General features: G+C 37.3%; 1 protein-coding gene across 1 annotated transcript; it reads left to right on the forward strand.

Moving 5' to 3' along the window:
* Nucleotides 1-155: 155 nt before the first annotated feature.
* On the forward strand, nt 156-6,107 carry LOC108710419 (extracellular calcium-sensing receptor). Its single transcript, XM_018251558.1, has 6 exons — nt 156-232; nt 2,448-2,739; nt 2,880-3,695; nt 3,785-4,012; nt 5,009-5,132; nt 5,200-6,107. Exons 1-6 carry the CDS (start codon nt 156-158, stop codon nt 6,105-6,107), a joined length of 2,445 nt encoding a protein of 814 aa, XP_018107047.1.
* Nucleotides 6,108-13,992: the final 7,885 nt, after the last annotated feature.

The raw sequence follows: 13,992 nt of genomic DNA on the forward strand, positions 1-13,992 counted from the left end.
AACGGGCAATTTGCTGAAAACCAAATTCCCCTTTTAAACTGTTTGAATTTCGCGCCAATGCGCGCCGACGCCACACGCCAGCGCACATGCGCCTTTAAATAATGTACGCGCGCCGCGCACGTGCCCTAAGGAAAGCCGGCACAGGAACAGCCTGGATGCAGGCGGCGGGCGTCCCTGCCAGAGACACGGCGGATGCCCCCGCATGCCGGGAGCACACCGCTAGACCACCAGGGTAAGCGGATTTCCTTACAGCAGTCCTCAGTGGAATGCAAATCTGTAGATGATCATTTGAGCCAATTTGAACATTAAATTTCAGCTTTATATTGATGAATTCTTCAAGGATCTCCATTTTATTTCCAATCTACCAGAATTCCAATATAAGTGGCATAAGCTAATAATATTTTGGTGTCTATCTCTTCTCACTTTAATTGAAGCTTACAGATGGAAAGATCTGGTAATGAAGACACATGAAGAATAATTGCTAGTTGCATAGACCCTTTCTCAAGTGTGAGTAGTTGCAATATAGTTACACATGCTACAAATTATACCTATTAACCAGCACCAGTGTGAGGGTTTCATAAAGGGCCGTACATATTAGTGCCCAAAAATGAGTTCATATGTAGAAAAGTCAGTTGGAAAAGTTCATTACAAATTGTTTATAATTGTAACGTCTATTTTAATTCAAACAGTTTGCAAGAATTAGTGATGGGTGAATCTGTCCTGTTTTGCTTCTCCAAATAATTCGCAAAATGGTGAAAAATTTGCGAAACGCATTGAAGTCAATGAGCATCAAAATAATTTTGATGCAAGCGACAATTTTTACAAGTGCAGCTATTTTGTCAAAATGCATTAAAGTGAAACACCAATAATCATCCATGGTATCAGTCATGGTATTGCTAGATTCTATATATATTCAAAACAGTGGATAGTACAATGAAAAGTGGAGAGTATGCATTTGGTGGGGGTCCATGCTTCTCTACTCAACTACTCTGCAGCACATTCCTGTTGATGATTTGATCACAATCACACCTTGGTCAAGGGGTACTTTTGGGTGGAAGTTATATCAGCTTTAAGGCTATGATCTGGGACTGGAAGCAGCTATAGCAACCCAAGTTGTGCCTCACTTTAATGAGTAAATATATAACAGGTGGATAACAGAAGCATGTCTGCTAATTCTCTATGTTATCACAACCACCACTATCTCTCCTCACCAACATATAAACACTACATTCCTTTGCCAAAAAAAGTTTTTTCGATAATTTAGAACAGTGAAAACCAATACTTCATACTATACACACAGCATTTGTGTCACTGTCCTAATGATAAATTCCTTCATGGCGGGAATGCTCCTAAATACCTAAAATGTAAAATCAGGCAAGGCATGACATATTAGGGACTTTGGGAAGTCCTTTCAGTTGGGGTCTGTGGAGTATTTTTATTATTTTGCCATTGTGGTGATTTCCAATGGCCAATAGTACCTTCTTTGAATGCCTTCTGATTTTTCTATACTCAACGCATTTCATGGATTCTTCATTAAAAAACATATGCCTTTAAACTGCTCTAGAGATGAATGGAGAGTGGTGGAATTTCACTTTAGTTGATTTTGGTGATCTCTAACTTCACTCTTTGATCAATATCTAAATGTTCATCAAAATGCCCCATAGCGTCAATATGCATTTGCTGTACTAGATCTTTATGCAACTATCACTGATACATCAATATTTTTCTAAACCTGTATCCATTTCATGAGCTAAGAGGGACCTATTTAAATATCAGTTTAGAAGAACTCAATGTATCAAATGTTAACACTGGGAAAACACAGAAGGTGTAATCAGATTGTAATTAAATGAAATGATAAAGACAACCCTCTGCTATTTCCTATTTAGTGATATAAACCATCCAAATTAAATTCCTTGGTATAATTTCAACTTCAACTTTCAAATAGCGAAAACCAAATTACAATTTACAATTTTAGGCTTGTTTATGATTGTGGGCAAAGCACAAAATACAGGAACAATTGTATCCTATGTAGCAGGTATAGGAATGTACAAAGGTAACCCTATATCAATGGTCAATGGCAGCTGTAAAGTACAGCATTGTGCTGTGTATCTTCATGTAATCTATATAGTTACATTGTATATAAAGTTCTATCATTTGTGACAATGAAATCATGTCTAGAAAAATTCCAAACTGGGAATCTGATGATTCGTTTAGTTAGGCTCATCTTTGTTTTGTTTCCCTTCCTTTCTCTGACCCTTTCCATTTTACAAGTGTCTTTTTAACTCTTTATACTTTGGGCACTGGTATTTGATGGACTGGGGCACCAGAAGTCCAACAGAAAATGAGTTTATTATGAATTGACATGTTTTAAATCAATCAATCAAGCTTTTCATCATTACTCTTTGACCCTAAACTTTAACAAAGTTTTTTTTGTGCTTCACTTTTAGATTTGCCACTGAGTACTATGAGAGCATGCATGGTATAATATTTGCTGTTGATGAAATTAACTCAAATCATGAGTTCCTTCCTAATATCACTTTGGGCTTTCAGGTTTTTGACACCTGCTTTACATTGCGACGAGCAACACAAGGGACTCTTTCCATGCTCTCGGGAGGAATGGAAATCACCCCAAAATATAACTGTCATGAGGAAGGCACTCTTGCAGGTATCATTGGTGACTCAGGGTCTACAGCATCAATGTTAATGGCCCATATTTTGGGACTGTACCGATACCCACAGGTAAAAAAATCATGTCACATCATATATAGAATGCTATCATAGTCAGACTTCACAGGTCCAGCATCCTCAAGCTCATAACATACATTATTTAGTTGTTTTATTGAAACCAAATATTCTACCCTCTTTATTTGATCTTACAGATCAGTTATTTTGCCACCAACCCAATTCTCAGTGACCGGCACCTGTTCCCTTCTTTTTTTCGTACGATACCTAGTGATGAATTTAAGATGAAAGGTCTGGCCAAACTGGTCTCTCATTTTGGTTGGTCTTGGGTTGGTCTTCTAGCCAATGATAATGATTATGGCCAATATGGTCTTCAGATGGTCAAACAGGAGATAATAAAAGCTGGAGCTTGTGTGGCCTTCTCTGAGAATATCTTAATTAGTCAAGCTAATAGAAATGCTCCCCACATTGTTCAGGTGATAAAAGGGTCAACTGCAAAAGTTGTGGTCGTGATAACCTCTGATTCTGACTTCGTGATTTTGGCAGAAGAGTTTTTGAGGGAGAACATATCTGGAATTATATGGGTAGCCAGTGAATCTTGGGCAACTTCGGTTTTACTTTCTGAAGAGCGATTCCAAAAAATCCTAATAGGCGCCCTGGGTTTTGCAATCCATGGTGGGCAGATGCCAGAGTTCACTAAATACCTTGGTAAACTTCGCCCATTTAACAATGTTGACGATTTTTTCATAAGGGAATATTGGGAACAAGTTTTCTCTTGTAAGTGGCCAGATAAAGGAAATATGTTTATGGACAACACTACCGTGAAACCATGTAGAGGAAATGAAAAGCTGGAGAGCCTGCTAAATGAAAACTATCACAGATTATCGCTTATTATATATACTGCTGTTTATGCCATTGCTTGGGCACTGCAAAATTTACTTGACTGCACACCTGGAACTGGACCATTCCAAGATGGGAACTGTGCTAACATATATTCATTTAAGCCTTGGCAAGTAAGGAAATATTTCACCAACTTCCTGAGATTTAGCCTTCTGACAATATGGCTTTTTTCATTCAATTTATGTTTTTTATTCTTATTTAGCTCCTTCACTACATTAAAAATGTACATTTCAAGACCAAAGATGACAATCAAGTTTTCTTTGATGCAAAGGGAAACCCTCCACCCGTCTATGATATTGTGAATTGGCATCCAACAGCCAATGGAACACTAGAGCAGGTTACAGTAGGAAGATATGATTTGAGTGCCCAAGATGGGAACATCTTCAAAGTAGACAGTTCTATAATTAAATGGCCTGATAATTATACTCAGGTAAGATGAGAGTAACCATTCATAGTTACATAGCTACATAGTTAAAGGGGTGTTCACCTTCAACTTAACTTTTAGTATGTTATAGAATGTCCAATTCCAAACAAGTTTGCATTTGGTCTTCATTGTTTATTTTTTTATTGTTATTTAATTATTTGCCTTTTTCTTCTGACTCTTAACATCTTTTTAAATGGGGGTCACTGACCACATCTAAATAGAAATGCTCTGTAAGGCTACAAATATATTGTTATTGCTACTTTTTATTCAGGGCTCTCCTATTCATATTCCAGTCTCTTATTCAAATCAGTGCGTGGTTGATAGGGTAAATTGGACCCCAGCAACCAGATTGCTGAAATGTCATACTGGAGAGCTGAAATGAAGAAACTGAGAAAATTCTCTGAAATGCATTGAAGTCTATTGCGACAAAATGTTTTTGATTTGCAACAAATCTTTTTTTTTGTGCAACAACTTTTTTCACCCATCGAAGTCTACAGGCATCAGTTTCAAAGCATAACTTGGTGAATAATTTCGCTCATCACTACGAAATAACTCAAAAACCACAAATAGTAAGATAGGAAAACCAATATCAACCCCTTTAAGTTGGGTTGAAAAAGACCAAAGTCAATCAAGTTCAACCTCTCCCAATGAAACCCAGATCACATACCTATCACACTTACATCAAGCCCGACATACGCTCACATAAAATATATATATTTACCACTAGCTATACTTATTGTAGATTGTAGTATAACAATAGCCTATTTATGATATTAAGCTTGTCCAAGAAATCATCCAAGTCCCTAAAAATCATCCAAGTCCCTAAAAATCATCCAAGCACTGGTCTACAGTCTTTTTATCTGTCTTTGATTGTGTCTTATCAGCAATATGACTGATCAGGAATTTGGACCCGGTGCTTAAGTTGTAGACTGTTTCAGAAATTTCATAAAACAATGATAATTATAGCAACACAAAATGTCTTTCTTATATATTTTTATATAGGTTCCTCTTTCTAGGTGCAGTCCAAGATGTCCTTCTGGATTTAGGAAAGTGATACTACCAGGAAAACCACTTTGCTGCTATGTGTGTGTCCGGTGTCCTCAAGGACATATTTCAAACCAAACAGGTATTGTTCTTCGAATATTCGTCCTGCTTTCTCATTAACAGCCTCTGATAAAAATGTTGTTTTCCAGATGCTGTGGAATGTCATTCATGTTCCTGGGACACATGGCCCAATTTACAACAAGACAGATGCTTACCAAGAACAACAGAATTCCTTTCATATGAAGAAGCACTGGGTTGTAGTCTAATTGTCATTTCCATTTTATCTTCTATAATCCCTCTTTTTATTCTGATAGTGTTCATTCTTTATAAAGGGACGCCAATTGTCCGAGCCAACAACTATTCAGTTAGTTGCCTTCTCCTGTTCTCCCTGTTTCTCTGTTTCCTTTGCTCTTTAGGTTTCATTGGTTACCCACAACCTGAAAAGTGTCTTCTACGCCAGGTGGCATTTGGGATGGTTTTTGCTCTCTGTATCTCCTGTGTTCTGGCCAAAACCATCACTGTTGTCATTGCCTTTAACGCAACTAAACCAGGCAGTAGGTTAAGAAAGTGGACAGGAGTTAAGGTGTCCTACAGTCTCATTGCATTATGTGCTTTCATTCAATTATTTGTGTGTGTAATATGGCTGATTTTGTCCCCTCCTTTCCCTGAATCTGACATTAGCACCAAACCTGGAATAATTATAGTAAATTGCAATGAAGGGTCACCTGCTGCATTTTGGTTCATGCTAGGATGTCTTGGTCTTCTGGCCACCATCAGTTTTATTGTTGCCTTTCTGGCCAGACGACTCCCTGACAGTTTTAATGAAGCCAAATTTATCACATTCAGTATGTTGGCTTTCCTCAGTGTCTGGGTGTCTTTTATCCCAGCCTATCTCAGTGCACGGGGCATGTATACTGTGGCAATGGAGGTCTTTGCCATCCTGTCTTCCAGCTGGGCTTTGGTGATCTGTATCTTTGTGCCAAAATGTTTTATTATATTGTTTAAACCCGACAAGAACTCCAGAGAACATCTTAGAGTTAAAGGTGGCCAAAAATAGAAATATTGAATATATGAACTCTGAAGATCTTACTATCAAATTACAGTAAAAAAAGATAAATAAAATGTGGACAATGGACATTATTATTGTTGAAAAAAATCTAGAGACTTAGGAAAAAGTCAGAAAAAATCTGATGATTCGGGTTTTCACTCAATATTATTGTTTTTTTTCCCGAATAATTCGAGTTTCTTAATTAATAAATAAGGTCAAATCGGGCATGGGAGTTTTTGGGTGTTTTTTTAATAGAATAATGAGACAAATTCAGAGTTTGTTTAATAACCTCCTTTGTTTGAAGAGACATATTAAAAGAAATGTTCAATATGAGACTTTTACTGAAAGGAATTTGATTGGATCAGTTCAAATGTGAAGAGAGAGTTTGCATGAAACATTAAAGGATTATGAAAACAGAACCACAAGTGTTATGGAAGAAGTTTATCCATAACATTAAAATATTTGGCTAAAAAATACTACTGAGACCTTGGAACAGTTGGTGGGTTTTAGATCACTCTGTATTAATATTAACTTTATTTTAAGCTGTTCATTTACCATGTTTGCATCATATACATACATTTGCAACTGTAATCTATCTATCTACTATCTATCTATCATCTACTGTATCTATCTATCATCTGTCTATATCTATTCATGAATATGCAAATAACCTAGAAAAATACACACAGGCAATAATAAATAATCAATAAATAACATGCGTAAGTCTAATTTTCCACCCAGGAACTTTCCCTTAAATAGTATAGAGCTTTGGAAATTCTACAAAAAGTTGATTGGGGAATCACAGAAAGAGGAAATAGGATTTAAAAAAAGACAAGACATGGGAAAATATAATGTATTCAGCACATAAAGGTTCAAGATCAACTAGAGTACAAGAAGCCAATTTCAAACTCCTACGTAGATGGTACAGAACACCAGTAGCACTACATAGAATATATAACAATGTGGCGGAATATGTTGGAGATGCAATGTGAGAAACTCAAATGCTATTAGGAAGAAGTATTTAGATCAATAGAGACGCTGAGACCCAGGACATATAAAAACTGTATAGAAACAGTAATATTCAATGTAAATAAAATTACACAGACAGTAATAAATCACTGATTATACATATGTTACAAGGGGCAAGAATGGCAATACCAAAAAGATTGAAAAATAAAGAACCTCCCAAAAAAATAGACTGGAATAGAGAATTAGAGGAGACGAAGACAATGGAAGGACTGCTAGCGGTGAAGAAAAGTAAAATTAAACAATCTGAAAAAATATGGAAGGATTGGTAAGATCTGTAAAACAAATAGAGCACAAATACGGACAGACAGACAGACAAACAATAACATAGGACAAACCAAAAGAGAGCAGCTGGATAAAAAGAATGATTGTGAGAGTTTCTATCTGCTTCCTATAATAACCACCCTACCCCCCTCCCTCCCCTCCTTTTTATATAGCAACAGTAGTGATGGGTGAATATCTCCCATTTCGCCGAAAAATTATTTCCTGCAAAATTCACGAAAAATTGTGAAATTGGAAAATTCCCGAAAAAATTGTGAAATTCGAACGTTTTCACACAAAAATCTTGAAATTAGAAGGATTCCACTCAAAAATCGTGAAATTTGAAGGATTTCACTCAAAAATCGTGAAATGTGAAGGTTTTCACAAAAAAATCGTGAAATTGGACATTTTCACGAAAAATTCGTGAAAATCGGAAATTGACAAATCGGCGAATCGTGGAAATTTGCAGCAAATTCGTGCCAGGCGAAATTTATTTGCCCATCACTAAGCAACAGTATAGTAACAGGAAACTTTATCTGGATCTGGGAGAAGACTATTAGATAGTCTTAGTAAAGAAGACTAGGTTAAAGATAAAGGAAATGTTTATATTAAACGATTACATACTCTATACTAAATGTGTTACTTTTGTTACTTTTGTATTGAAGTTCCCCTCCCCTTCTTCTCTTCTGTACCCCTAAAGAAATGAAGAAAATTAAAAATAAAGACTTACAAAAAAAAAAATAGTATAGAGCTTTGGTTACATCAGACCCTCAGCTGAGCCTTTCCATATATTTTTGGAGGAAGAGAGAGGTGTTGCAGAACTATACCTCTCAGTTGCTAAAAATAGTATTTCTGCACACCAGGAGTTCAGTAATAGAGAGTATCCCACACTGACACCCCTTTGGAGATTGACATGGGAGGAATCCCACTTCACCTCTGTGACACCCTTTAGTGGACCTGGATCACTTTCAGTGGAACCTCCATGGAAATCCTCTAACCTGATTCCCTATCCACTATGATAGGCAGTATCACCTGGAAGAGATACCTTCAATCTATCCTCCGAGGTTGGAACTCAGAACAGCTCTTTCTAGCTCAGCCTATCTTACACTTCTAGAGCGTACTATCATAGGAGCTATACCTACCACTATCTCATACCTCATTCACAGACCCTGTTCCCTGACTTAACCTCTCTTGGGGCCTTTCCTTACTGGGTCCTATGTTTTACTGGGTCCTATGTCCTCAGTGTGTGGCAGCCAAAGAGGAAGAGCATGTGGTGCCTCTCCTTTATAAAGACTTTAGTTATACTGAAAACTCAAATACAGTTACAAATCTGTAACTGCCAGGAGCACACTTCAACCTGAAAAAGGAAGCATTCCCCTTCCCATTTCTATATTAGGCCCAACTCTTAGCTGTCCATAGCCAGGGGATTTCCAAAACATAGGGGAAGTTAACCCTCTGTACCCCTATACACGCATAGTAATAAATATGTATAAATATACAGAGATGGGAAGGCACATTTATTAAAGGCTGAATTCATGTGTTCTTTAAATTCAAATATACACGAAATTTGATTGGGGGTTATTTAAAGGATATGTAAACCTTTAAAATAAGTAAATGTAAAATTAATGAGAGTGCTATTCTAAGCACTTTTGTAATTTACATTCATCATTTATTCTTTTTTCATTCCAAGATATTAAGCGATACATGTACTGTTAATAAGAATGTGCTATTCTAAGCACTTTTGTCATTCACGTTCATTTTTTTTTTTTTTCATTCCAATATATTAAGGGATACATGTACTTTTAATATGAATGAATTTTGTTACAACAGCACCACCTGCTGGTCAGTTTCCCACCAGTCTGACCATCATGTAGTCAAGGAAATTGTCTAGAGAAAGCAGAAGAACATCAGAGCAGCCTCTTTCTTTCTCCTGACAACTTCATTGACTACTTGCTGGTCAGACTGGTGGGAAACTGACCAGCAGGTGGTGCTGTTGGAACAAAATTCATTCATATTAAAAGTACATGTATCCCTTAATATCTTGGAATGAAAAAAAAAATAATGAACCTAAATGACAAAAGTGCTTAGAATAGCACTTTCATCAATTTTACATTCACTTTGTTTAAAGGTTAATTATCCTTTAAAAAGAAAGTCAGATTATACTTTTTGGAGCAGTAGAACATATATTGTCTGGTCCAGTCCTGGCAACTAAGGGCCAATGCCCAAACCTTTGTACACTTTTCTCTTTGATCCATGTCTGTATGTTATCCACCCATTTCGATTGTAAGCTCTATGGGGCAAGAAACACGTTCCTACTGTGTATTTTAGCACATGGCATTTAGGGGCAAATATATTGTGTCAAATTGAAAATTTTTTGTAGTCAAAGTGAGTTTTAGATAATTGTTTTATATTTATTAAAGGAACAGAAACATCAAATTAAACTTTCAAATCACAAGTCTTTATTAAGAAATAACTTAAATTCTGCTTGCTCTCCTGTTCAGAAAGCAATTGAGCGATCCATCATGCGGCGCTTGATTTCTCCTCCCTGCCATTCTTATAGGAGATAGCCAGGGAGGAGAAATCGAGCACTGCATGATGGATTGTCGCCATGTCGACATTTAAAGGAGAAGGAAAGGCTTGGTGCACTTGGGGCACTGTGGTTCTCACTGGAATAACCCCGGGCCAGTTTGAGTTAATTGAGGTTTTTTTTCACAGAAAACTTAATTCGAGTTTTAAAGTTTTGCAACTGGAACTCGCAGAATCAAGGTTTTTTCCATTTAAGTTTTTATTAAATTAGAAACCATTTGAGTTGTGAGCTCATTCGAGTTTATTCAAGTTAATTCGAGGTATGAAAAACTCAAGACATTTGATAAATAACCCCCCTAGTGACAAGACTGAAAATATTCAAATGATGGTAGACATTTAAAGGAGAAAGAAAGGCTTGGTGCACTTGGCGCACTGTGGTGCTCACTGGAATAACCCCAGGCCAGTGCAGTTTTCTGCTGATAGGAGCACCGGCCCAGGGTTTAAGGTAAGTCAATACAATCACTTGGGGTGCCTAACATTTGGCACCCCCAAGTGCACCAAGCCTTTCCTTTTCCTTTAAGAAGGTTGAGATCGTTCATTTCTGTAGGGGGGAATTGGTTATGAATATGTTATTCTTTGTTTTTGAAGAAGTCCACAATCTCTTATAATGATACGTACAAATGTGAGCAATTCATTTGGTGAGGGATGAAGAAGGGATTTAAAAATGGAAACTTAGGGGGTTCTTTAACATAGGTTGAGTTTCAAATTATGTGAATTATTTTTACTCTAATAAATGTACTCACAACGGGAGGTTATTTATGAAAAAACTCGAATCTCTAATATTTGATCGAATAGTACCAACCCGGAAATTTGAATCGAATTCGAATCTGAAAAAAAAAATCTTAATGTCAGGGAGGCAATTAACATATTCAAATAGGTCAACAGATTTCTGAAATTGACTTGTAAATGAACTCGGCAGGTTTTAGGTGGCGAGTATTTGAATTAGAACTATTTCCATGGTCACGGCGTGATAAATCTCACATTCAAATTTAAATTCAGATTGGAGCTTTTAAATCCAAATTGGTAAGTTTTGACATAAAAAGATTTGAATTTGTATTTACCATTCGAACCTTAATAAATCTGCCTCTTCAAGTGTCATGGATTTTATTTGTTATTATTTATGTATTATAACTATAGTATATTGTATAGAGTGCACTATTGTAATTTTGTATAGGGAAGTAGTGCAAAATCCTTGCACTTATTCCTGTAAGGGAGCAGGCATAGTGCCTGTAGCTGTAAGCTGTTACCTAGCAACCAGCTGTTCAGTGATTCTCAGTGCTACAGGAAATGACACAGCAGCTAGTGAGTGGCTGGCAGGAAGAGGAAGTTGCAGAGCCTGGCAGAAAGAACCATGCAGTGGACAGAGAGAGAAAAAAAGGAACTTCTGGTGGTCCCAGAGAGCTGGAAGACCCCACCAAAAGCAGACATTTGGATCAGGCTGGCACAGAGATGCCAGAGACTATACCTGGAGTGACTGAGAGTGTAAAAGAAATCCAGATTGGAGAAACAAGCATCAGCAGGGGATTTCTAAATATCCAAAGGGGCTGGTAGTCACACTGCAGTTCTGCAAGTGTTGGACTTGCCTAAAGGATCTACGTGAACCATCCAAAGAGACTTTTGGGGTGAGTATGATCAGAGATGGTGTTGTTGGGAATACATTAAAGAACTTTGAATTCCTTTAGTTAGGCAGATAGTTAGCAGTTAGAAGTGCTATTTGTACTAGTTGGTCATTTATTTTAGATAAACAGTTATTCAGTTTGACAGATACTGTGTGTGTGTGTTTTTACTGTATTCCTAGTGGGGCCACCCATAGATGCATTCCTGGATCCCACTAGGTGGAGGCATTGTGCTAGTAAGTACCAGGTACTCAGTCTCTGCCCATACCACTGCGGAGTGGCTCAGGTTTGTCCCTTGCCATCAGATAAGCACCACACATGAAGTGTAACACAGACAAAGGGGTGTTGAAAGGGTTACACTTATTTGGCATGGAAGGGGGCAGAGTAAAGGCATGACATGAGACATTTATAATGGAGGAAGTCAGCAATTGTATAGGATTTCCTTCAAATGTGCTCTGCAGATTATGAGCATGAGATTGTGCCTGAGAGGTTAGCCACGGGCCGGGATTATGGTTATGACTGTGTTGTCATTGCAGAAAGACATAGGTGTTGATAGTGGAGGACAGAATTGTGTTATAGGTATTGGCAAGTGCACTGGGATCAGAAGAAGGGAGGAGAGGCTTGAATTGAACTAGAATGTGTCAACACTGCAAGTGTCACAAATCATGATGTTTAGTTAGAGATATAGTGAGATATAGACAAGGAGATAAGATTATACAAAAGAGAAAACAGATTACTGTTAAATGATGAAAGGGTTAGGTTACTGTTGAAGATTGTACCAAGTAAGTGACCATCCTTATTGGTTGCTGTATTTGTCCATTGTTGGAGATCTGACAAGGGGTCTTCAGTAAGACGCCTTTTTTCCAGAGAAAACAACCCCAACCTTGACAGTCTCCCCTCATAATTTAACTCTTCCCTCCCTCTAACCAGTTTAGTTGCACTTAGTCTCTGCACTCTCTCCAGCTCATTTATATCCCTCTTAAGGACTGGAGTCCAAAACTGCCCCCATACTCCAGATGAGGTCTCACCAGGAACCTATAAAGAGACATAATTATGTTTTCATCCCTTGAGTTAATGCCCTTTTTTATGCAAAACAGAACTTTATAAAAGTATTTAAATATTTCGCTTATCCCTAGAGATTAAGTGCCTGAGATGAAATCCAACATCAATAAGAATATCCAATTCACTTGATTATAAATCCTAAAACTGTTTTGAATTTCAAAGGGGGTCATTATTAACTGATTGCTGTTATTGTTACTATCTTTTGCATGTGAATGAGTGCTCAGCAATTTATTACTCAATGATTGGCTATCCTATCCACCAAGCACAGATAGCCCCAACAGCCTTAACTTCCCATCTTGTCCACCCTTTATGTTTGCATTTTAACACTTTAAATGCAATAGTGGAAGAATAATTCCCAATGTTACACAAATATTCTACAACCAATCACAATATAGGATCTGTTGCTTACCCACAAAGTTAATACAGATTTTTCTTTCAGAGCATGTTTATTTAATCTCTGCCTTTTTAGATTTGAATATGGATTACCCTGACATTGTACAGTGTAATGTTGTCCTTGGGGAAAATCAAGAAATCTTATCTTAATCTTAACCAAGCAGTTAAACAATTAAGCAGTCCTAATAACTGCATCCCCATAGGCCATATTAAGTACACTGTATATATCTACATATATATATATAAAACCCAGATCAGGTATCACATCCCCGCGATTCCTATAATGCCTGGAGCTAATTCAGTGCAGGGAAACTCACAGAGTTGTACTTGAAAGATGTTTCTCTGTGAAAGGCAGATGTTCCACAGAATAAGTTGGTTTCTCCTCACTACAGCATGGATTTTCTCTACACTGGCTATAGGAGTTTGCACCTGTTCTGGCAAAATTGGTTGCCGTCTGTCTACTGAGAACATTACTGGCTGTCTGAGCTCCCCAGGAAATATTATTATTGGTGGAACCTTTATGGTTCATTTGGACAGAGTCGCCAGTAACCTTGATTTTACTAGCCAACCCCCAGAGCTAGAGTGCCAGATGTAAGTAACATTGTATTGGTTAGTTTAGGCTGATCATTGCCTCATTGTGTTGATTTTGTTTTATTTGATTAATAATTTATTTTTATAATACACAAGTGATATTCAGAGATCTCTGTACAACTCCGCCTGCAGCCTTATGCCTTTATATGGTCAAAGTACCCGTCAATGACTTCTAATATCCTTATCATTTACAGTAGGGGGTACATTATCCCTTATAATACATGAGTGATACTCAGAGTTCCCTGTATAACTCAGCCTGCAGCCTTGTGCGTTTATATGGTCACAGAACAACCCCTCAGTGACTTCTAATATCCTTATCATTTACAGTAGGGGGTACATTATCCCTTATAATACATGAG

The sequence above is a fragment of the Xenopus laevis genome, chromosome 3L (assembly GCF_017654675.1).
Source record: "Xenopus laevis strain J_2021 chromosome 3L, Xenopus_laevis_v10.1, whole genome shotgun sequence".
In the NCBI taxonomy this organism is placed as follows: domain Eukaryota; kingdom Metazoa; phylum Chordata; class Amphibia; order Anura; family Pipidae; genus Xenopus; species Xenopus laevis.

Coding starts and splice junctions, on each gene's coding strand:
- LOC108710419 (XM_018251558.1), top strand. CDS start 156: ATGCAGGCGGCGGGCGTCCCTGCCAGAGACACGGCGGATGCCCCCGCA. Junction 2,740..2,879: donor GACTGTACCGATACCCACAG/GTAAAAAAATCA, acceptor TTGATCTTACAG/ATCAGTTATTTTGCCACCAA. Junction 5,133..5,199: donor ACATATTTCAAACCAAACAG/GTATTGTTCTTC, acceptor GTTGTTTTCCAG/ATGCTGTGGAATGTCATTCA.